Here is a 21,982-nt window from a genome sequence, read left to right on the forward strand (position 1 = left end):
ATAATATAATATATTATATAATAATGTGGCATATATTATTATATAATATATTACATTATATAACAATATATCATATATTATTATATAATATATTATATTATATTATGCATATATTATATTATGTATATAAGATATTTATATAATATATTAATATAATACATTATTTATATAATATGTTATATAATATATATTTATGTAATATATTTATATATTATATTATTTATATAATATATATAAAATATTCAGATTTTAATATATAATATGTATAATGTTCAAAGTTTAAATATATATATACAATCTTTTTAGCAACTCTTTCTCATGGGAGTATTTTCCTTACTCATAATTTTCATCTCACAGTATTTTTTGTCCCGGGAGTCCTAATACAGTGGCTACATTAAAATCAAAATGATGAAGAAAAAGGAATATTTTGAGAGTTGGGATTGACTGTCGAGCTTTACTTTCTGTACTCCCATGTCCTAAACGGATGCTTTACAAGAAATGGCCCACAGATGAGGAATAACCGATTCGCTTATTAAGCTGATTTCCACACGGTTGTCTCTGGAAATATGCAGCTCTTCTTTTCCTATTTCATCACTTTTTGGTGTGCATGTGCTTATGCAGATGTAATGCAGGCACACGTCACTTATGTATGAAGCAGAATTTACCATGTTTAGCCTTACAGAATTTACAAAGTTAGCCTTATGAAAATATAATAATGTAGGAAGAAATTATTATTTCTAAGTAGGCAATCTCAGGAATATTATTTCACCTATATATTGATAGAAATTCATAATATAAGAATTATAACGTATAACATGTTTATTATATAATATATAATTAGCAGTGATTTACAAAGGACTATTTAAATATTTATTACTTTTTTTTTTTATTTGAGACAGAGTCTTGCTCTGTTGCCCAAGCTGGAGTGCAGTGGCACGATCTCGGCTCACGGCAACCTCTGCCTCCCAGGTTCAAGCGATTCTTCTGCCTCAGGCTCCCGAGGAGCTGGGACTGCAGGCATGCACCACCATGCCTGGCTAATTTTTGTATTTTTAGTAGAGATGGGGGTTTCACCATATTGGCCAGGCTGGTCTCAAACTCCTTACCTCATGATCCGCCCGCCTCAACTTCCCAAAGTGCTGGGATTACAGGAGTGAGCCAGCACACCTGGCCATATTCATTACTTTTATATCTCTTTAATTTGTGCATGGTTTGTTTTAGAAAATATTATTATGCATAGAAAAATGAAATGACTTTTTAACTATAGTTTTAGAAAAACCTTAGAAAACAGCATGTTGAATGTGACCACTGAGTAGGATCCTTTTTTTTTCCTGCAGTAGCAGCAAAAATTAATTTTTTAAATTATATTTTATTTCATAAAATGTACCTTGAGGCCAGGCACTGCGGCTCATGCCTGTAATCCCAGCAATTTGGGAAGCTGAGGCAGGTGGATCACGTGCAGTCAGGAGTTTGAGACCAACTAGGCCAAGAGATGGTAAAACCCCATCTCTACTAAAAATACAAAAATTAGCCAGGTATGGTGGCATACATCTGCAATCCCAGCTACTTGGGAGGCTGAGGCAGGAGAATCACTTGAACCCAGGAGGCAGAGGCTGCCGTGAGCTAAGATACATCACTGCACTCCAGTCTGGGTGACAGAGCAAGACTCTGCAAAAAAAAAAAAAAGAAGTACCTTAAAAAATTTAAACATTATAAATTTGTAATAAAGTGTGTGAGATGGGGAGGGATGAGAAGAAGGGAGAGGCTTGTTATCGTCTAGCATTTTTCCTGAACATTGTCTGATTTAATGTTGCTACTGAATCTTGCTGTCTAGACTCTTCTTTAAGGCATGAAGCCTGTGAGGGTGGCTACACCTAATGCTAGGAAGCTTAAGGGAGTCCACTTCGTTCGTCTCTGTCTAACAATCTCCTCTCTCTCTCTCCAACCTGTCTCCTCGTTGCATCCCTGTGCTTCCGTCTGCCACCTCGTAGCCATGCCAAAGTCAATGGTCGCGTATATCTAATAATAAATAGGTGGGTACTTCAATGTTTTCTCTCTTATTTTTGTTCAAAGCTGTTTCTTGCTGTGTTAAACTCTTAACTGCTTTATACATGAAAAATCGTGTTGTCAGATAGTGGACAATGGTCTTCAGGTATGCTCATGGATGTATTTTGCAAACCAAACCATTTGGTGTCTGTACTGAATGGTACCACCAAGTGGATGTGGAGGCTGTTGAGGGTCTTCAGCTGGTGCTCAGCCTTTGGCCTTGGTTCGAACTTATGTCCCATTCATTCTGTTCTTTGGTAGAATTAGTGCAAGGCTTGCCTGAGAACACCTCTCCCTCTTGAACACATAACCGAGAGCTCAGCTCAAGAACCACCTCCTCCACAAACCCTCCCATAAATGCCAACATTCCTGCTAAGAGTAATCCACCTTCCCTCTGAACCCCCATAGCACTCCATCACTGATGCTATCCTGACATCTGCCTTCCAGTCCTCTGTCTGATCTCCTGCCTGCTTCTCTTATCTGCCTTGCTAGAGTAGGGGCATAACCTCCTCAGATCCGGACTCCCTCTATGATTTACCAAGATGTCCCCATATCACCGACCCCAGTGCCTTACCCATGAAGTGATATTCGATAGACATTTCCTCAATGAAATGAAAGTAGTCACAATATATGGTTTTAAAAACATCACTTTCTTCAAATATATCTCTACTTGAAAGATCAACATATTATTGAAGAGGGATATTTTACATCACCAGATTTCATATGTTTGCACAGCACAAAAGGCACCAAGATGGCACTGAGACATGGACTTTCCTTAAAATGCATATCACCTAGCTGGGGAGATAAAACATATAATGTCCATGCAAAATAAAAAGCAAGTTTGGATAAATGTTGTGCAATGGGTTATCCTCCAGAGTTATCCTTTGGGAACTAACTTACTAAACTATTTTACTTTACTAAGTAGATGATTTCAAGTATTCACTCTTGTAACTGCATGCCATTAGTAATAAGGCTAGTAATTTATATCTAGCTTTATTATCTAGAGAAATATGTCTTGCAATAAATCCAATTAACAAAATAATTCTTCAAAAGATTTGTTGGTTTTCTACCCCATTCGCTTTTCTTATAGGTAAAATCCTCAGGCAGACAACCAAATCACAAACCCTAAGAGGCAGAATTTCTAACAAAGTATGAAAAGCAGAGAGTCACTGTGTGGATTGCTGAGGGAGGAAGAATGAACGAGGCCTGCCAGGTTTCTTGGGGGCTGGTTTTTGACAACCTGAGAGAGAAACATCAACATCAGGTTTTTCAACTGATAGGTAGAGAAGTAAGAAACAGACTCTAGCTAGAAATCCTGAGCAATACTATAAATCCCATCTCTCCAAACATAAGGAACTCCTCACTCTCTTTTTCTCTGTGTTACTTATAAAGCATTTAACATTTGCTTTGTAAAGAGAAGGCTGAGACCCATAAGAGGGCAAGAGTTGGTTTGATGGGCTCCCTTGGCAGCAACTGGTATGACTTTTGATCCCAAAGGTCCAGACTTATATCATGAATGGGAGCTTATGCCCCTTACCCCAAGCCACAAGGCCAGCGAGTTCTCTCAGGACTTCTTAGAAGTATCAAAGTTCAAAGTCACCCCAAATGACTAAAAACTTGCAATATTCCATCTTTACCTTCTTTCCAGTGAACTCTCATGTTTTTGTGTGAATATTAACATGTTAAGAGCAGCCAGAGGCCAGGCGCGGTGGCTCACACCTGTAATCCCAGCACTTTGGGAGGCCGAGGTGGGCAGATCTCAAGGTCAGGAGATCGAGACCATCCTGGCTAACACGGTGAAACCCCATCTCTACTAAATATGCAAACAATTAGCCGGGCGTGGTGGCGGGCACCTGTAGTCCCAGCTACCTGGGAGGCTGAGGCAGGAGAATGGCGTGAGCCCGGGAGGTGGAGCTTGCAGTAAGCAGAGATGGCACCACTGCACTCCAGCCTGGGCGACAGAGTGAGACTCCGTCTCGGGGAAAAAAAAAAAAAAAAAAAAAAAGTAGCCAGAGCTGTGCCTGAAAGGAAATGTTATCAGACAAGCCTGTCTCTCATTTTATAACATGTGCTTCTGAAATGCTGTATGCAGTGTTGAATGGGGCTGATTACCATTAGAATGACAGAGTGAATCCTTTAATGAAGTCTAAGCTTGCTTTCTAGCATAATTTATTTCTTTATGTTCAATGCTGTTTTATAAGGAGAATAAAATGTTTATAAATGTTAGTTCTGGGCTGAAAGAGGGAGCACACCTACAATTCAACTTAAGAGATGATTAAAATTTAGACATGACTTTACAAGTTGTAAGGTAGGGTAGTGTGTTGAGGACAGTAGGTCACTTTGATAACATTTTTAAAATATGGATAATTGTGGTTAAGTTGCAACTGACCTAGTAAACACTGTACATTTTACCAACACACATAATTAAGATGTAACATTCAGGCCAGACACAGTGGCTCATGCCTGTAATCCCAGCACTTTGGGAGGCTGAGGCAGGTGGATCATGAGGTCAGGAGTTCAAGACCTGCCTGGCCAAGATGGTGAAACCCCGTCTCTACTAAAAATACAAAAATTAGCCAGGTATGGTGGTGGGCACCTGTAATCCCAGCTACTCGGGAGGCTGAGGCAGGAGAATTGCTTGAACCCGGGAGGCTGAGTCTGCAGTGAGCCGAGATCACGCCAATGCAGCAATCTAGCCTGGGCAAGAGAGCAAGACTCTGTCTCAAAAAAAATAAATAAATAAAAAATAAGATGTAATATTAAATTCACAAATCAAATGCTTCTATGTGAATACAATCTTCTAAAAGTGCTTTTGAGATCTAGATAATAATATATCTTAAACATTATTTGACTTTAAATGTTATTTGTATTAAACACTGCACAGGTGCAAGTCACCTTTCTGCTAACAGTCTAACGATAACAGTGTCAGTGCAGTTTACATTACCGCATATTCCAAATTAGAATCATAAAAACAAACGATGCTGAGACTAAGGAGATTTTACAATGCTAGAATTTCCATTTTCTTTAATGGAAAGTAGTTTACTATGTAGCTTTTCAAAGTCAGGTCCTTGTACAGAATTGACCCTCCTTGAGCGTCCCTGTCACGTAATTTGTTTCTTCTGTTTCAAATAAGGATGTAACTCCAGTGCATAGAATTTCTTCACCCAAGATTCAGTGAATAACAGTGTACCCCAAGCACAGTACTGCATTTTGTAAGGGTGATGAGTCGAGCAGGACTGGATTCTGTCTTCAAGGGGAAAGTCCCCAGAACCCATACTTAGAATAAAATGACAGAGTCACAAATGGAGAAACACACACCCTGGGAGCTGCACAAAGCTGTGGAAGTGTAAAGAGTGAGTGAAGACACAAACAGATACTTGTCATCTGCTTTGTTAGAACATGAAAGGAGACAGCCATTTTGTTTAATGGTCGGTGAGAAGGTTAGAGCTCAGAGCCCGAATAAGGGCAAGGAGACACAGTTACCAGTAATGTGAAAGAGAACCCCACGGGAAGACATGCACTTCCTGTGGAGAAAGACATCCAAAGCAGCCTGACTGAAGGCAGCGGAGGAGGGGGCCTCTCCGAGAATCCTGTTCATCATCACACTTACTATTTGGAGTCCCAAAGTCAAAATCCTTCATATGACCATTAGGTAATTTGCACCTGATGTTCAGTAAAGAATTACAAGTCTTATAAGTTCCTTAGCCTGAAGTTTCCGGGAGTATTTTTACTAGAGTGGGTTTTTAAATTTTGGTTTTGGAAAATCAAGATCCATTTTCTTTTTATTTGCTAGGAAGGAAAAAAAGCTGAATTAAAATACACAGGCTTTCCCAGAGAGTCCATTCAGCTGTTGCTTCTAGCAACCACAGCTGGGTCTGCCTCGGAAGCTTGCATTTGTGCAGAGTCACCTCTGCCGGAGCCCCATTCCTCAGGGGATGCAGCAGTTGAGATCACACAGAGAAAGCCCAGTAAACAGAACCCTGGGACCACTGGGAAACAGATTGCCCTTTTGATTATCTTCTGAATGGCCTTCTATAAAACAGCCGAGTTCTGTTAAAGAAGGTGCTGATGACAGAATTATAGTCTAAGTTTAATACTTTCCCTATCATCCATCATTGTGTAGGCTCTTACAAAAGCACGTTTCTAATTCTGCTTTTTCTTTAGAATGAGTTTATGATGCAGATTATCAAACCGTAATATATTAAAATCTACCATTAGAAGATGGCTCCTTACTTTAAAATGTTTCCTGTGTAATTAACCACTGTGTTAAATGCTTAACAGAAACCACCTTAATTTTTACAACCTCCTATAAATAGGCACTATTATTTCAGCTAACTGAGACTTAAAGATAGGTTACATACAATGAGATCACTTGGACACAGGAAGGGGAACATCATACACTGGGGCCTCTCATGGGGTGTGGGGAGGGGGGAGGAATTGCATTAGGAGATATACCTAATGTAAATGACGAGTTAATAGATGCAGCACACCAACATGGCACATGTATACCTATGTAACAAACCTGCACGTTGTGCACATGTACCCTAGAACTTAAAGTATAATAAAAAATAAATTAATAATCATAAAGAAGAATAGGTTACATAGCTTTGCCATCTCACCTAGCTAGTTAGTTTTCTGGTGAAGACTTGAACCCAAGTCTTTTAACATTCTTCTCTATGTCCTCTAAGATCAATGTCATGATAAAAATGAGAAAAAGAGAGAGAGAAAAGTAAAAGGATTCACACGTGTCTTTTTGAAACAGTACGCTTTATTCATTTTTAAAATATTTTTTATCTATGTTTTATGCACACAGTTTTTTATAATACAAGGTACAATTCTCTGAAATTTCTCAAGATAGCTAATAAACTCCTAGACTAGTAAATGACAGCCTGATACGTAATTTCTTTTTTTCTTTGTCGTCCATCACAAGCTCATGAGGTTAAACTGCGCCAGAGAGGGTCTGGGGTTTGTGCCTCTAAGGTCAGAGGGAACGACCTGTGTTAGATGCAGAATTCCCTTCTCATTTGTCCCCAGCTGCATCTTGTCCCATTCCAAGTTTCTAGAAATCTGCCTTGTGGACCTGCTTCCAGAAGGCTTACTCCGGTGTCTTCCTCTGATTCTTTCACTGAACGATCTCTCCTCGATGTGCCCTGCTTGCGGCCTGGCAGTTTGGGGGCATCGTTGCTTGAGGACATCTGCTGTGTAGCTGTAGTAGCAGCTGCGGAAACAGCCTCCCCTCTTTGAGTTTCACTCTGTTAATAGCAGTAATTGTTAGAACGTATTTTTCTTGTCATATGAGGTTGCAGCAGTGTCAATGCAGACCTTTAAGATTCACTCTGAGGTGGTCACACCTCCACACTGAAACCACCAAAGTCCTTGTCTTAATAAAGGTATCTTTTCATTTATAAAATGCATCCCTGAAGAGAACAAATACATACTGACGACTGTGCAGCAGCCGATCACTTCCACATTTAATAACATTTCACATGGAGAGTCCTGACAAAGCAGGAACAGCACATGTGTTCCCTGTGATTTGGTGTGTGGCACTGGTGTAGAAGAGATGGGTTGCAATTTTAAGACTAGCTAACTTCTCCAAAGTCGAGAGGATGAATTGACTAGCTTAGGAAAATAAGGAAGTAGTATGTCAGTGTAACTCCTTCCACCAATGTAGAACTCGCCTCAGATTCTCTGTCTCCGTTAAATTAACAATCTGTTTCTGGCATACTGTCGTTTACCTGCCCGACATCCTGTGCAAGGGAATTGTTTGAATGATAATGTAAAAGTGTAGGGACAGTGTGGATTCCTTGCAACCATTAACCAAAATGATAGGCATGTTTACAAATATCAAATCAATAAGTTGAAAGTAAACCTGCATTTTATCTAACCAAGCCTCATTTGGTAGAAAATTAATTAACTTTCACAAAGTTAAATAGTTTACTCAGAGCCTACAATTATCCAGATAGAATAATATTATTTATTGTCCATCTTGTTAGAACCCTGCTAAAAATTTCTGGATTAACTGTGATAAATAGAGAAGACTATCAGTATGTCTACTAGGCTTTTTCTTTATATAGACTTTATTGCCCACAAATTCTTTAAAACATTAATTTGAGTATGAATAAAAAGGTATGCTCTTTAAAAATGTAGGAGAAGGAAGGGACTTGTTATGGTCCACTAAGAAATAAACTGTAGCATCCCTGGCTGCTGAGTGCGCTCACCAGAAGCTCTCTCTCCCTGCATTCTTTCTCTGGTTCAGGATCTCACACAGTCTTCCCACGCTGCCAATCAACAGTTCGCATCAGTAACTCTCACGTGGGGACATGATGCAGACGTGTCACTCCTGAAAACATTTAGCTTCCATGGCATATGCCTTAGCTGGCAGAGTGGGATTCGTCTACACAAAGGTTGACTAAAAGCACACATTCTTTAAGAAATGTTTAAAAACTTACAAATATGTAAATTACTTGATTCTTGCAAGATGGTTTGTTGCGTTACTAAAAAAGCATGATATAATTGCCTCAGCGGTCTCAGTATGCTCTCTCCTTTACAAACCTGCAATCCTGTCCACTCTCGGATCAGTTGCCAAGCCTAGGGTTCAAAGCAAACACGCTATTGATGCCACCCTGGAATGCATTTGGCACTAGGGCGTTACTGCAACAGGCATACAGGAATGCAATAGTGGATGATATGTAGCATGATATGTGATCTCTGACATTCCTTATAATTCTTCTGTTCTCATCTCCTTTTTTTCCTTTCTATTTCAATTACTTTGAGCAGCATCAAGAAAAAATTACCAATCCACCAAAATGAGTAAGTCCCCCTGTGAAGCCATGAAATGCTTGCTCTACATGATGCCATTTCATGCTTCTACACCCTAAACTCTGACCATTTTCTCCTCCGGGAAAAATGTCAAGTTTAGGTGTCGATAGCTTTCATTACCAACTAATCACTAGAACCTGAATTAGAAAAGCTAACAAAACCTAACCGAGTTTACAGTTTGTTTTTAGAAAGAACTTAAAACAAACAAACCAACAAGAAAGTGACAAAACGCTAACACCCCACCTTGTGAGGTCTTTGTACATGCACTGATTTCATTCGTGTTTATCCTCCTTTTACTTGCCCCTCACTCAAATCTCTCCCAACACCCTTTCCTCTTCTGACTCAGCTGCTCTCTGCCAACAGACTGGCCCACCCGGAAGGAAGCCTCCCGGACCTCACCATGATGCACCTGACCGCCAAGCTGGAGAAGCCGGAGGTGAGGAAGTTGGCTGAGCCTGGGGAGGAGAAGCCCGAGGGCTACTCTGAAAAAGCCCAAAAGGGTGATCTTGGGAAAGACAGCGAGGAGTCAGAGGAGGACGGAGAGGAAGAGGAGGAATCCGAGGAGGAGGAAGAAACATCAGGTAAACAGCCGCTCAGAGAATGCTGGCTGCCAGACTAAGTGAAGGAAACATTGACTTGCTCCAAAAGAATACATATTTGACCCAGTCCATGACATAAAAATTAGAGTGGTTTTTGTTTGGTTGCTATAGTTTTAATATTACTGTTCCAATTGCTCCAATTTCCTTTTAATTCTGACTGAGGAAAGACCAGATGGCTGGTTCTCAGTGACTGACCCACAAGTAGCACTCCTGGCCAGACACTGGTGGGGCATGGTGTTGACCACGTGCTCAGTCAGAGCCTCTCTGTTTCTACCAGATGCAGGTACAGCCTAGCTGTGCAGAATCTCCAAAGGCTGTAGACATCGCCTTTACAAATGCATTCTCAAGAAACCATTCTTTTCCAGGAAACTGATAATTAAGAATGTATTTCTAGCTCTGATTTGATGCCTAAGGACATGGACACTGGAGGAGAAAGTCAGCAGTTGGATAATTATAATTTCAAGCAAACTCCTAGAGATGTTTTTGTCAATATTGCTGTTTTAGGGGTTTCACTCTTTATTCTTTGGGCTCTTTCTACTTCCCTTCCTAAACTTGAAATAATGTTTTAATAGGGCATGATGAACATTGAGCAGCCTCAGTGATCAGGAAATGTTATCTGACAGAGAATATAAAGTCTACATAGCCGTTTCCAGGAAGTCTGGGACAACCCAGAGAGCATCATCTCTGGGGTGAGGTTCTGGGGCTATCACCTTAAGATGCTGCACTTGTCTTTGCTGGTCAACTGTCCTTAACAAAATTAGAAAATAAAAAAGTAGCAGGAGGACTCCTTCCAAAGGTTTATGCCCCTTAAACTTGGTCTTCTTTCCTCTCTCATCTCAGAACACAGAGGAGAGGACCAGAAACGTTCTCTCCATATCTGATCATTGTGAATTCCTCAGTGTGAAGCGGAGACCCCAGGTCTGTGAGGCCAAGTACCTAAGTCTAGGATTTTATTACATTACTTCAAGATGGATTTTGAGCTTTACTAATAGGTCCTGCCCAAAATTGCACAGCCCCTTTTCTCTCAATCCCTCATGTACGTGGCAGCTACGCGTCTAAATCATGCTCATTTATTACCTACACCTTTTTATTGACTACCATCTGAGTCACTCTCTAAATACAGTAGTCCTGCCTTAGCCTTGGGGGACATATTCTAAGACTCCCAGTAGATGCTAAAACCTCAGATAGCACTGAACCCTGTGTACACTGTGTGTGAATTTCTTTTTCCTTCTTTACAATTACACAGATAGAAGAGTTGCTCTTACCTTAGATCTTAGCAACCTCGGTGTACATTTTTTTCTTTCCTTATTAATAAAATTGAGAACTGTTACCATTAACTTAAAGGAAGCATTTTGTGGCTGCTCTCTGGCATATTCAAATTGCCAGCATCACTACTCTTTCACTTGGAGCCATTAGAAAGTAAAATAAGAGTGACTTGAACACAGCAGGGCAATACTGCAGTGAGACAGCTACTAATGCAGTGAGACAGCTACTAAGACAGCTACTGCAACTGAGACAGCTACTAAGTGACTGACCACTGGGCAGGGAGTGTAGACAGCATGGCCCTGCTGGACAAAGGGATTCACATTCCAAGGGGAAGGACAGAGTGGGACAGCATGAGATTTCATCCTTCTACTCAGAACAGTATGTAACTTAACACTTCTGAATCATTTCTGGAATTTTCCATTTAATTTTTTTGGACTGTGGTTGACTGCAGGTAACTGAAATCTTGGAAAGCATAGCCATGCATAAAGGAGAACTACTGTAAGCATGTTTCACAATAACTAGAACCTTACTTAGCTTTCAGAACCAGGTACAGTAACTGTTGCATCTACCCAAGCCAGTTAAAGAAGCTACTTAAAGAGATACTTAGGACTTGTAATCTGCCAAGATAGACTTGTGAGCTTTTGTTTACAAATAAGACAGGCTGATATTACAGAACAGTCCTGTTGTGACTTTCAGTCAATAAAGTGAGCCAGCACAGTCCTTCTTGATAGAAGCATGACTCCTTTGTTAGCATAAGGTAGAAATAATAAAATAAGTAATTTGATTAAAAATTATTATTTGAATAAATCTGACCATGTTTCAGAAAACCATGGGCTGAGTCATTCTGCTGCTTAGAGTTCACTTCTGATTCTGACAAGGAGCAAAAGCTCTTCCTGCCTATGCAGGGCTCTGACTGGTTCACTTTTTCATGGAAACCAGAGAACTTTACCACTCACCAGTTAAGCCTTGTCAAAGGAGACAGGCCACTTATAAAAGTGCTGTTGTGGCAAGAAAGATGTCCTTTAGAAGGAGTTAAGATTATTTAATATTCCTAGAATATTAGGAAATTATGGTTTGGTCTTAAGAGTAAATAACATCAAAGGGGCTGGGCATGGGGGCTCACGCCTGTACTCCCAGCACTTTGGGAGGCTGAAGCTGGCAGATCATTTGAGGCCAAGAGTTCAAGACCAGCCTGGCCAACATGATGAGACCTTTTTTCTACTGAAAATACAAAAATTAGCTGGGCATGGTGGTATGTGCCTGTAGTCCCACCTACTCAAGGAGAATCGTTTGAACCCAAAAGGCAGAGGCTGCAGTGAGCTGAGATTGTGCCACTGCACTCCAGCCTGGGCTACAGAGCAAGACTCTGTCAGAAAAAGGAAGGAAGGGAGGGAGGGAGGGAGGGAGGGACAAGAGAAGGAAGGAAGGAAGGAGGGAAGGAGGGAGGGAGGGAGGGAAGGAAAAAAGGAAGGAAGGAAGGAAGGAAGGAAGGAAGGAAGGAAGGAAGGAAGGAAGGAAGGAAGGGAGGAGGGAAGGAAGGAAGGAAAAAAAAGGAAGAAAGAAAGAAAAGTAAATAATGTTGATCATGCCACTGCACTCCAGCCTAAGCTACAGTGCAAGACTGTCAGAGAAAGAAAGGAGGGAGAGAGACAGAGAGAAAAGGAAGGAAGGAAGGAAGGAAGGAAGGAAGGAAGGAAATGTCAAAATCCTTCTTTACACTAATCAAAAGGTAGACAAAAGCCACATTGTCCCTCCAACTCTCAATTTATGATATCTGTGTTATCATGACTTGGGATTCTTATATCATCCTTATTCCAGATTTTGGTTTTCTTAGAATTCATCCACTATAATTATTTTGCAGCCTCTCATTCCAACCTGAAAGTGACAAGATATGCTTTAAATGATAATGTTTTTAAAATGTTACGCTCTTGTCTGTACTTCCTATTTTGCAGATTTAAGGAACAAATGGCACCTGGTGATTGACCGCCTCACTGTGCTCTTCTTAAAATTCCTGGAGTATTTCCACAAGCTGCAGGTGTTCATGTGGTGGATTTTGGAGTTGCACATCATCAAAATCGTTTCCTCTTACATTATCTGGGTTTCCGTGAAAGAGGCAAGTGAACATTTGTCCTATCATCAGGCTGAATAGAAGCACAGTAGGTCCTCATTTTCCTTTTCCAGCTGTCCATGATTTTTTTAATGTAATCCCCATTACATTAGGGTATCAAGACTCCAAGATAAGTACTTACACTTACAGAAATCCGAGGGTCAGGAGCACTGAGAAAAAGGAAAGAGGCTCATGGCTGAGATTCTCATTGGCTTGGTCATATTACAAATGCTACTTATTTTCATCTAGTCCTTAGGGAAGTGTGTGAGAGCAGGCTGCCCTTCTGCCCCTGCCTATGGGAATCTATCTCCCTAAATTCTCCAAGGAAAACAGGAGCATTCCAGTTTACGTTACCAAGGAGAAAGCTCAGTTTCCAAAATCTAATAAAATCTTTAGTAGAGCTCACCTTGTTTACTATTGGATTTCTTGAGACAGAACACAAAGTCTTCAGCCATGCACCTGTACTGCACTTCTGTTTCCTTGATTGTAAAGAAGAGAGTCATCATCCAGCCAACAGATTATTTAATGTTCACTGCAGAGAAATTAGCTTTCTTTCCTTTTATTCAACAAATAGCATTTGCATACTTCTGTATGCCTGGACTATTTCTGAGTTGGTTACAATTCAAGAAGTCTTTGCCCTCTAAAAATTAATCAAGGAAGTACTGCCTATAATCTTTAAAAAGTTACATATATAACAGTAAAATGTCACAGCTACAACACTACAAACCTAAAACGTTTCACAAATAGGTAGCTAAGAGATGAACCTTAATTTGAGCTCTATAGTCTAAACTAGAACTTCTGCCCCAGTTCATACAAACCGTCTGAAATGGGCAGGGGATCATTGCCAAGTGGGAATGAAAACAGAAGCCCCTCTCTGTGAGATTTGTGGGGGAAATGGCAGCGACTCCATTCTTTTTTTTTTTTTTTTTTTTTTAGGATTTTAATTATTTTTGAAACAGTTACTTTTATTCCTTTAAGTATTTTTTTATTATTATTATACTTCAAGTTCTAGGGTACACGTGCACAACGTGCAGGTTTGTTACATATGTATACATGCGCCATGTTGGTGTGCTGCACCCATTAACTCGTCATTTACATTAGATATATCTCCTAATGCTATCGCTCCCCCGTTTCCCCACCCCACAACAGGCCCCGGTGTGTGACGTTCCCCTTCCTGTGTCCAAGTGTTCTCATTGTTCAATTCCCACCTATGAGTGAGAACATGCGGTATTTGGTTTTTTGTCCTTGAGATAGTTTGCTGAGAATGATGGTTTCCAGCTTCATCCATGTCCCTACAAAGGACATGAACTCATCCTTTTTTATGGCTGCATAATGTTCCATGGTGTATATGTGCCACATTTTCTTAATCCAGTCTATCATTGATGGACATTTGGATTGGTTCTGAGCTTTTGCTATTGTGAATAGTGCCGCAATAAACATACGTGTGCATGTGTCTCCATAGCAGCATGATTTATAATCCTTTGGGTATATACCCAGTAATGAGATGACTGGGTCAAATGGTATTTCTAATTCTAGATCTTTGAGGAATCACCACACTGTTTTCCACAATGGTTGAACTAGTTTACAGTCCCACAAACAGTGTAAAAGTGTTCCTATTTCTCCACATCCTCTCCAGCACCTGTTGTTTCCTGACTTTTTAATGATCACCATTCTAACTGGTGTGAAATAGTATCTCATTGTGGTTTTGATTTGCATTTCTCTGATGGCCAGTGATGATGAGCATTTTTTCATGTGTCTGTTGGCTGCATAAATGTCTTCTTTTGAGAAGTGTCTGTTCATATCCTTTGCCCCCTTTTTGATGGGGTTGTTTGGTTTATTTTCTTGTAAGTTTGAGTTCTTTGTAGATTCTGGATATTAGGGCAGTGGCTGCATTCTTAAGTCATGGGGCATATACATTAAATGGAGCCCAAATCTATCCTAATATTTGTATTCATTGAGAGCAAAAGTTTAAGCATTTTAACTGTAGAGGTGAATTGAACAGTTCAGATAAAAATTTGAGGGTTAGGGTATTAAAGAGAAATAGAAAAGAACAAGAGAAGGCATTTGACAAAAAATGCACAAAGACCATTTCTGAAGAAATCCAATCTGAGGTACAGATGCCTTCTGATTCATGAGAAGCTGTGCTGTGGGGTGTGAAGGCGTGTTCAGACAGTGTAATGATGGGAGTGGGCATTAGGGGGAACAGGAAATTCATGGGAGTCAGACAGAGAATCTGCTGTCATAAATCCATCCTGTTGTACAATCTATCCATCAGAAAAGGGTTAAAGGATGCAATTTCTTATAGATCCTAAACAAAAGGCAGACAACTTTTTTCATTATCCTTAATGAGTCCCCAGACATAACCTTGTTAACAGACCATCAAGTAAACAAAATATCTAGTTACCGTGTTACACTCTTAGGAAAACAGCCTTCCATAGAGTATCACCACTCCCTTCTCTGTGATTGACACATTGTGCAGACTTTCAGAATTTTCATTCCTAATTTCATCTCTCTCACCTTTAATTTTAAAACAAGTGAGAGACACATGAGGCATAGAAATCCTGCTCCTTCTGCTGCTAGCATCTGCCAAATCCCGTCGCCGTAAGATTGTTTCGGCCGCTCGTGTTGTACGTGATGTCACCTCACTTGCATGGGGTTTCTGGCCCTGAAGCTTTGGTCTCTGGGTTCTTGACAGTGTGTGCGTCGCTGGCTCTGTCTAATGTAATTGGCACACTGAGCCATCAATTTGGTGACATGCAATCAAAAGACTTCTCTGCAGACCTTCATTGTCCCTTTAAAATGCATCCTATAGGGAAACTTTCCTCCGTGTCCCTGAACTCAGCGCACTTTCTGATCATTCCTAAGAAATACAAAATCCTACAGTGACTTAAGTGAGCAAAATCTCACTTCAGTGGTTAAAATTGTGGAGTCACGGAGAATCATCGAGACTCGGGTCCCTCCGCAGGTAGAAGCTCCCCTTTCCTAGCTGATCCTTTCTTTCTCACCCACACCTCCTTCCTTCCTAACTTCTGTAAGGAAGTTTTTTATTTAAAAAAAAAAAAATCCACCTCACAGAGGCTCTTTAGTCCTTCTTTTGTTTCATTCTTTCCTGGGCTGGAGCTCAGACTCACAGGCTTAGGGCAAGGCCCCCTGGGATGGGGATGTTGTGACTTGGCCTGTGCCATCCCATGATGGCCTCATGCTCTGGGCTGGCAGCTGGCGGGTAAACCTGCCCTTGCCCTCCTGGAGGCTCCTCGGTGGGGCATCCCACTGGCACTCTTGGCCGGCACCGGTACCCAGCCCCTGGTTGCCCAGCCCCTGGTTGCCCAGCTCCTTCTCCTGGAGTCCTCTGTGGAGTCCTGCTGCCCTTCCAGACAGCTTTCCCTGCTGCCTCGGAGCAGCTCTGGGCGCTCTGTGCCTTCCCATCAGGCCCAGGAGCTGCCCTCACACAGGCCCTGCTCTGCTTGCGCACATGGGAGCCCGACAGAGAGACTCTGCACCCTGTAGCCAGAGCTCTTCATCTCTCAGGCCCCACGGGTACCAGTGCCCAAGCTCCAGGTGCACGCATCGGGCTCCAAGTGATTAGCTCCTCACTCGGGCTGTGCACAGAGGACATTCTCCTCCCTGCATCTCCACCTGCCCCATCATCTTGGCACTGGGCGGGGGACAGGCAGGACGCAGCCCCTCTCCACAAAGAAAGCTCTTCAGGAGCTGTGGCAGCTTTGGGTTCAAGACATCCTTACCCAAGGCCTCAGTAAGGGTGCTTGTTTTCACAACTTTTGGGTTCATCTCTCCTGCAAATATTAAACCTTTTCGAAGTTATCATCATGAAGCATCTGGAAAAGAAGAAGCTACTGGAAAAGAAATGGTTAGTGAAACATTTATTTTACATCAACATCTTATTCAGGAGTGACACTGCTTTGGAATAATCTAGATTTAAATATATATATTATATATATATAAAATACATACAACATTTTCTTCTCCTTTTGAAATACACAGCTACTTTCTAATTCCAAAGGCTGTTGGACAGCTCTGTGAGGTCAGGTGAATCTTGAGGAAGAGGCCACACTTTCTGTTAGCACCTCGGCTCTTCCCCGGGGGCCTGGCCAGTTGGAGAAGCTCCATGAATGAAGGAAGGAAGGAAGGAAAGAAGATAATAAAAGGACTTTGCAAACCTGAGGTTTCTCCTTCTTGTCAGTTGAGGTTTCGTCATTATTGTTATATTTTCGCTCTCACTAAGCATTCATTGAGCCTTTTTTAAGAACTCACAATAGGCCGGGCGTGGTGGCTCAGGCCTGTAATCCCGGCACTTTGGGAGGCCAAGACAGGCTGATCACAAGGTCAGGAGATCGAGACCATCCTGGCTAACACAATGAAAGCCCGTCTCTACTAAAAATACAAAAATTTAGCCAGGTGTGGTGGCGGACGCCTATAGTCCCAGCTACTGGTGAGGCTGAGGCAGGAGAATGGCATGAGCTTGCAGTGAGCGGAGATCACGGCACTGCACTCCAGCCTGGGCAACAGAGCGAGACTCCGTCTCAAAAAAAAAAAAAAGAACTCACAATAAAGTGAATGTGTACATGGTGCTAGGTGCTGGTGCAGTAGCTTGAAAGACACACTTGTCTTAGCTCACAGCCTGATGGGAATGGGATGGGAATGGCTGCCAAATAAAACTAAAAGTGATAATAACTGCTGTGCTAGAGGTGTCCACAGTGAGCACTGGCTGCACAGGGAGGAGTATCTCTTGCAAGTGGTTGCAGCCTGGAGGTGATAGTTGCAGCCCAGGTCCTTTGGGGGAGGGAAGCCAGGGATGGGTAAGTGCAGGGACCAGGAGGCTTGGGTTCTCAGAGGCCCCTTCCCTCGAGGCAGGGCCCTCATGCCCCACAAGGTTATATTCAGATAGGATGACAACCCGTGTACAGTGCTTTGTTGGGAAAGCATTATGGCATAAAACTGTTTCTCAAAATCCTTGATAGTAAGAATCACCTGGACACTTGTTATGTATGTGGACCAGTGTCTATTTCCCTAAAATTCTAATTCATCAGGTGTCGGTTGTAGCCCAGGTATTTGTCATAGTCATCGTCCTCCTCCTCCTCCTCCTCCTTCTCCTAATTCTCCTTCCCCTTCCCCCTCCTCTTTTCTGCTTCCCCTTCTCTCTCCCCTTTTCTCCCTCCTCTTCTTCTTCCTTATCCTTCTTCCTCCCCCTCCTCCTCCTCCTCCTCTTCCTCCTCCTCCTCTTCCTCCTCTTCTTCCTCCTCCTTTCTTCTTCCCTTCCATGAGATTCTTACCATCAGGGAAATGATGAGATCATGATCTCTTTAGAGGACAGAACTGTGAGAGGGCATGGCGCACTGAGGTTTGCACTGGGCTTGCTATTTTTATGGAATGAAGTATCATACTTCACTGAGCCCCAGTGTTTCTATTCGTAAAATGATAAAATAAAAATATTCACCTCACAGAGGCTCTTTAGTCCTCCAATTTGACTTCTCTAGGATGCTGAGGACTCGGGATCCTTTCCTTGTCATTGAAGCTCTCCCTCTTTGTTTTGAACATCAGCTCACCTTCCCGGCCCTTCCCCACCGCTTCGTCAGACCCTTCCTGTCTCGTTCCTGGGCTCCTCCTGCCCTTCCCACCAGCCTCCTCAGCGTGTTCCTCAGGTTCTGTCCACAGCCTGTGTCTGTTCTGGACTGTCATGGGTGAGCTCACTAGCTCACAAGCACAGGACTGGTTCAGTTGCCCTTCACCTGCTGCGAGTCCTAAAATCTGTGTCAACTCACTGCTCTCTTTGAACTCCAGGCCCCTGTGTCCACGGGACAGCTGGGCCTGACCCCACTTCTTGAGTGGCCCCAAAGCACTTTCAGGTGACCTACTCACTCCCTCTGCCTCCACTCCCCTTTTGATTGCTCTTACAGATTCCCAGCTTTTCCCAGCCTTTTCTCTTTCCAACACGTATTCCACAATGCAGCCAGAATAGTCTTCCCACAGGGTAGACGTGATCGTGAGAGCCCTCTACCGAAACCTTGCAGCAGCTGCCTCTCATCCCCACGATAACGTAGTATAAGACCCCCATGATCCAGCCCCAGACCACTTCACCTTTGCCATCCCTGGACAGTCTAGGACGCCAGGTGGGTTTTAAAGTCCTCTGACAGGTTTCAGATGACACTTCTCTCACCATGAATCACTTGCTTCTCCAAGGATGGGCAGCCCATGCTCTCCCAAGTCTGGAAGGGCCTTGGACCTGCTTTTTCTTTTGCCTGTCTAACTGCTATTTATTCTTCCAGTCTCAGTCCCCTTATGCTGTCACCAAGTGCCTTTGTGCCTCCATCTGTCCCTCCCACATGCCTCCTGCGGGCAGGGAATCCTCAAAGGATGTGTCACCTTGAACCTGGTTAAGACTTAATGAAAGTTACTATCTTTACTTCTCTTTTCCCATCACTCAGAAAATTGAAAGTTCTGAATAAATTGTGCTGTCTTTATACTAAAGGCTTTAGATACATAGTAACAGACATAACAGAGTTAATTTCACAGCTTCTTTAATAGGGTTTGCTTTTTAATATCCAAATTGACGAGACACTTGCTGATGGCTAAAGAGGAAGTCAGTTCGCTAATCTGTCTGTTTTGTTCAAAGGTAACTTTGATTATGTTTATGAGTGAGTTATGGTTTACAGGGCCTTTCCATGTACAGTGTTTCTTTCATCTTCAATTAATTCTATAAGGCATCTCCTCCTACCCTAATATTTCAGCACTTAATTTTCAGAGAGGTTCCTTGCATTGGACAGTGACAAATAGTTGAGTAGAAGAATAACAGGTAACAAATAGCAGAATTAAATACTGTCATGCAGTCTCCACATTTTCTTCTTTTATAGTTTTTTTAACTTTTTTTTTTTGAGACGTAGTCTCACTCTGTCACCCAGGGTGGGGAGTGCAGTAGCACGATCTTGGCTCACTGCAACCTCTGCCCTCTGAGTTCAAGTGATTCTCCTGCCTCAGCCTCCCAAGTAGCTGGGATTACAGGCGCCTGCCACCGAGTCCAGATAATTTTTTGTATTTTTAGTAGAGATGGGGTTTCACCATCTTGGCCAGGCTGGTCTTGAACTCCTGACCTCGTGATCCACCGACCTCAGCCTCCCGAAGTGCTGGGATTATAGGCATGAGCCACCGCACCTGGCCTCTTCTTTTATAATTTTATAAGCCAAGTAGGTAACTATGTCTCTTATAGCCCACAAGGCTTAGCCCACAATGCTTGGTACATGTTTAGTTGTATCAAATGAGAGCATGCTGTTATTTCTACCTGATAATATTAAACATTTCTAGAATATTACTTTCACAATATTCAGAATAAATGAGCACTTCCCATGCCTGAAGAAGATGATGGTCCTTCTATACTGTCCGATGAACTATTAACTATACTACAGAATTGTCTGATGAACTATTAACTATACTACAGAATTGCTAGAAATGTGAGAACATCTGGCCTGATCAATGAACTCGCATGCAGTCCAAAGTCAACAGTTCAAGCTGAGCTCATAAACTTGCCGCTCTGACCAGCTTCCCTGTCAGCACTGCTGTGTCAGTCATGGTACTGTTACCCACTCAGGCTCTCAAGTGGAAACCTGGGAGTCACTCCTTGAACCTTCTCTCCTACCCACCAGCCCACCAAGCCAATCAGTCATCGAGTCCAGCTAATTTTGCCTCCCATCTTGAACTCGCGCCTCCTCCCCATCTTCCCTGGGCTGTTGCAGCAGCATGTGAGTGGGTCACCTAACCTCACATCCAATCCCCACAGTGCACCCTCCATTCGTCAGTTACATTGATCTCAATGGGAAGCAAATCTTACCTCCAAATTCCCAGTGTAATACCCCTCCACAGCTCTCCGTTTTCTGAAGACTGGGCTCCTGCGCCATAGCATGGTGTAAGAAGGATCCGTCAGAACTTGGCTATAGCTGCACCTCCAGGCTCACCTCCTGCTGCACTTCACACTTTCAACTCTGAACTTTCCAGTTGTTTGTTGTCGCCTGTCCCCACCATACTAGCTCATGCTTTCCTGCCTTCGCCCATGCCTCCTTTACCTAAAGAATCCACCTCTCGTCTTTCTTGGCCTGGCTCAGTTCAGGCACTGTTTCTTCTTGAAAATGCTTCCTGACCTCCACATTGGACCAAGGACCCTTCTGGATGCTCTCACAGGAGCCTGCCCACATCGATAGCTTAGCCAGTGCTACATGATAGTGACATCACCTGCCATACAAGACATAATGTCCCCAAGGGGTGAGACCATAACTCACCTACTTTAGTACCCCAGCACCTAGGGCAATTCCGTGCGCGTGCTAGGAATCCAGTCCACTTTTGCTGAACTGAGTAAATCAAGTCATCCTGTTTTGTGGATGTCCTGTTTGTTATGCCATGTTACGTATTTTTGTCCCCATTTCTGGTTGTATGTTTTCAGGTGTCTCTGTTCAACTATGTATTTTTGATTTCTTGGGCTTTTGCTCTGCCGTACGCCAAGCTGCGCCGTCTGGCTTCAAGTGTCTGCACGGTCTGGACGTGTGTGATCATCGTCTGCAAAATGTTGTACCAGCTCCAAACCATTAAGCCTGAGAACTTCTCTGTTAACTGTTCCTTGGTGAGCCTCGGTGATAGGGGAGTATTCCTGACTGCCCTTTAGCAAAGCAAGGCAGATGCTTGGGGAACCGCCATCCCCAAGCACATTTGGCCTGGCCTGGCCGGGCTTGTAAGTCACCTCTCCCTGGTCGTGCTCTGGCCCTGTGTTAAGCCTCCTCTCATACTGAGGTCTCCCCTGAGATGGGCCTGCCCCTCCCATCCCACCACTGTCCGTTTGCTCAAAGCTGAAGACTAAATAACCCGAGCTCTCCTAATCTGTGAAGCTATTTTTTTACTCCATTTTCTCTTCTTTTTAGCCAAATGAAAATCAAACAAACATCCCCCTTAATGAGTTGAACAAGTCTCTGCTCTACAGTGCTCCTGTCGATCCTACAGAGTGGGTCGGCCTGCGGAAGTCTTCGCCTCTGCTCGTCTACCTAAGGGTAACGGCTTGTCGTGCTTGGTTTGGGCCTCCACACCGCTATATAATAGTTCAGGACTCTTCCCCGGGACGCTCAACATCACATTTTATAGTAACCACATA

General features: G+C 42.6%; 1 protein-coding gene across 8 annotated transcripts in view; it reads left to right on the forward strand.

Annotated features, from left to right (window-relative positions):
* PIEZO2 (piezo type mechanosensitive ion channel component 2) overlaps positions 1–21,982 on the forward strand; it is a 466,534-nt gene that overhangs the window by 354,612 nt on the left and 89,940 nt on the right. For 5 of the 8 annotated variants that reach the window (XM_074022471.1, XM_005587214.3, XM_074022474.1 and 2 more), the window contains exons 18-21: positions 9,229–9,446; positions 12,683–12,843; positions 21,284–21,460; positions 21,756–21,881. In XM_074022471.1, coding sequence (XP_073878572.1) covers positions 9,229–9,446; positions 12,683–12,843; positions 21,284–21,460; positions 21,756–21,881 — 682 coding nt within the window. Of the gene's footprint in view, positions 1–1,991; positions 2,034–8,823; positions 8,857–9,228; positions 9,447–12,682; positions 12,844–21,283; positions 21,461–21,755; positions 21,882–21,982 lie in introns of all 8 variants that reach the window. The other 3 variants (XM_045378159.2, XM_065534259.1, XM_045378160.2) reach the window with 2 other exon arrangements.

This window comes from Macaca fascicularis, chromosome 18 (assembly GCF_037993035.2).
Source record: "Macaca fascicularis isolate 582-1 chromosome 18, T2T-MFA8v1.1".
Classification (NCBI taxonomy): domain Eukaryota; kingdom Metazoa; phylum Chordata; class Mammalia; order Primates; family Cercopithecidae; genus Macaca; species Macaca fascicularis.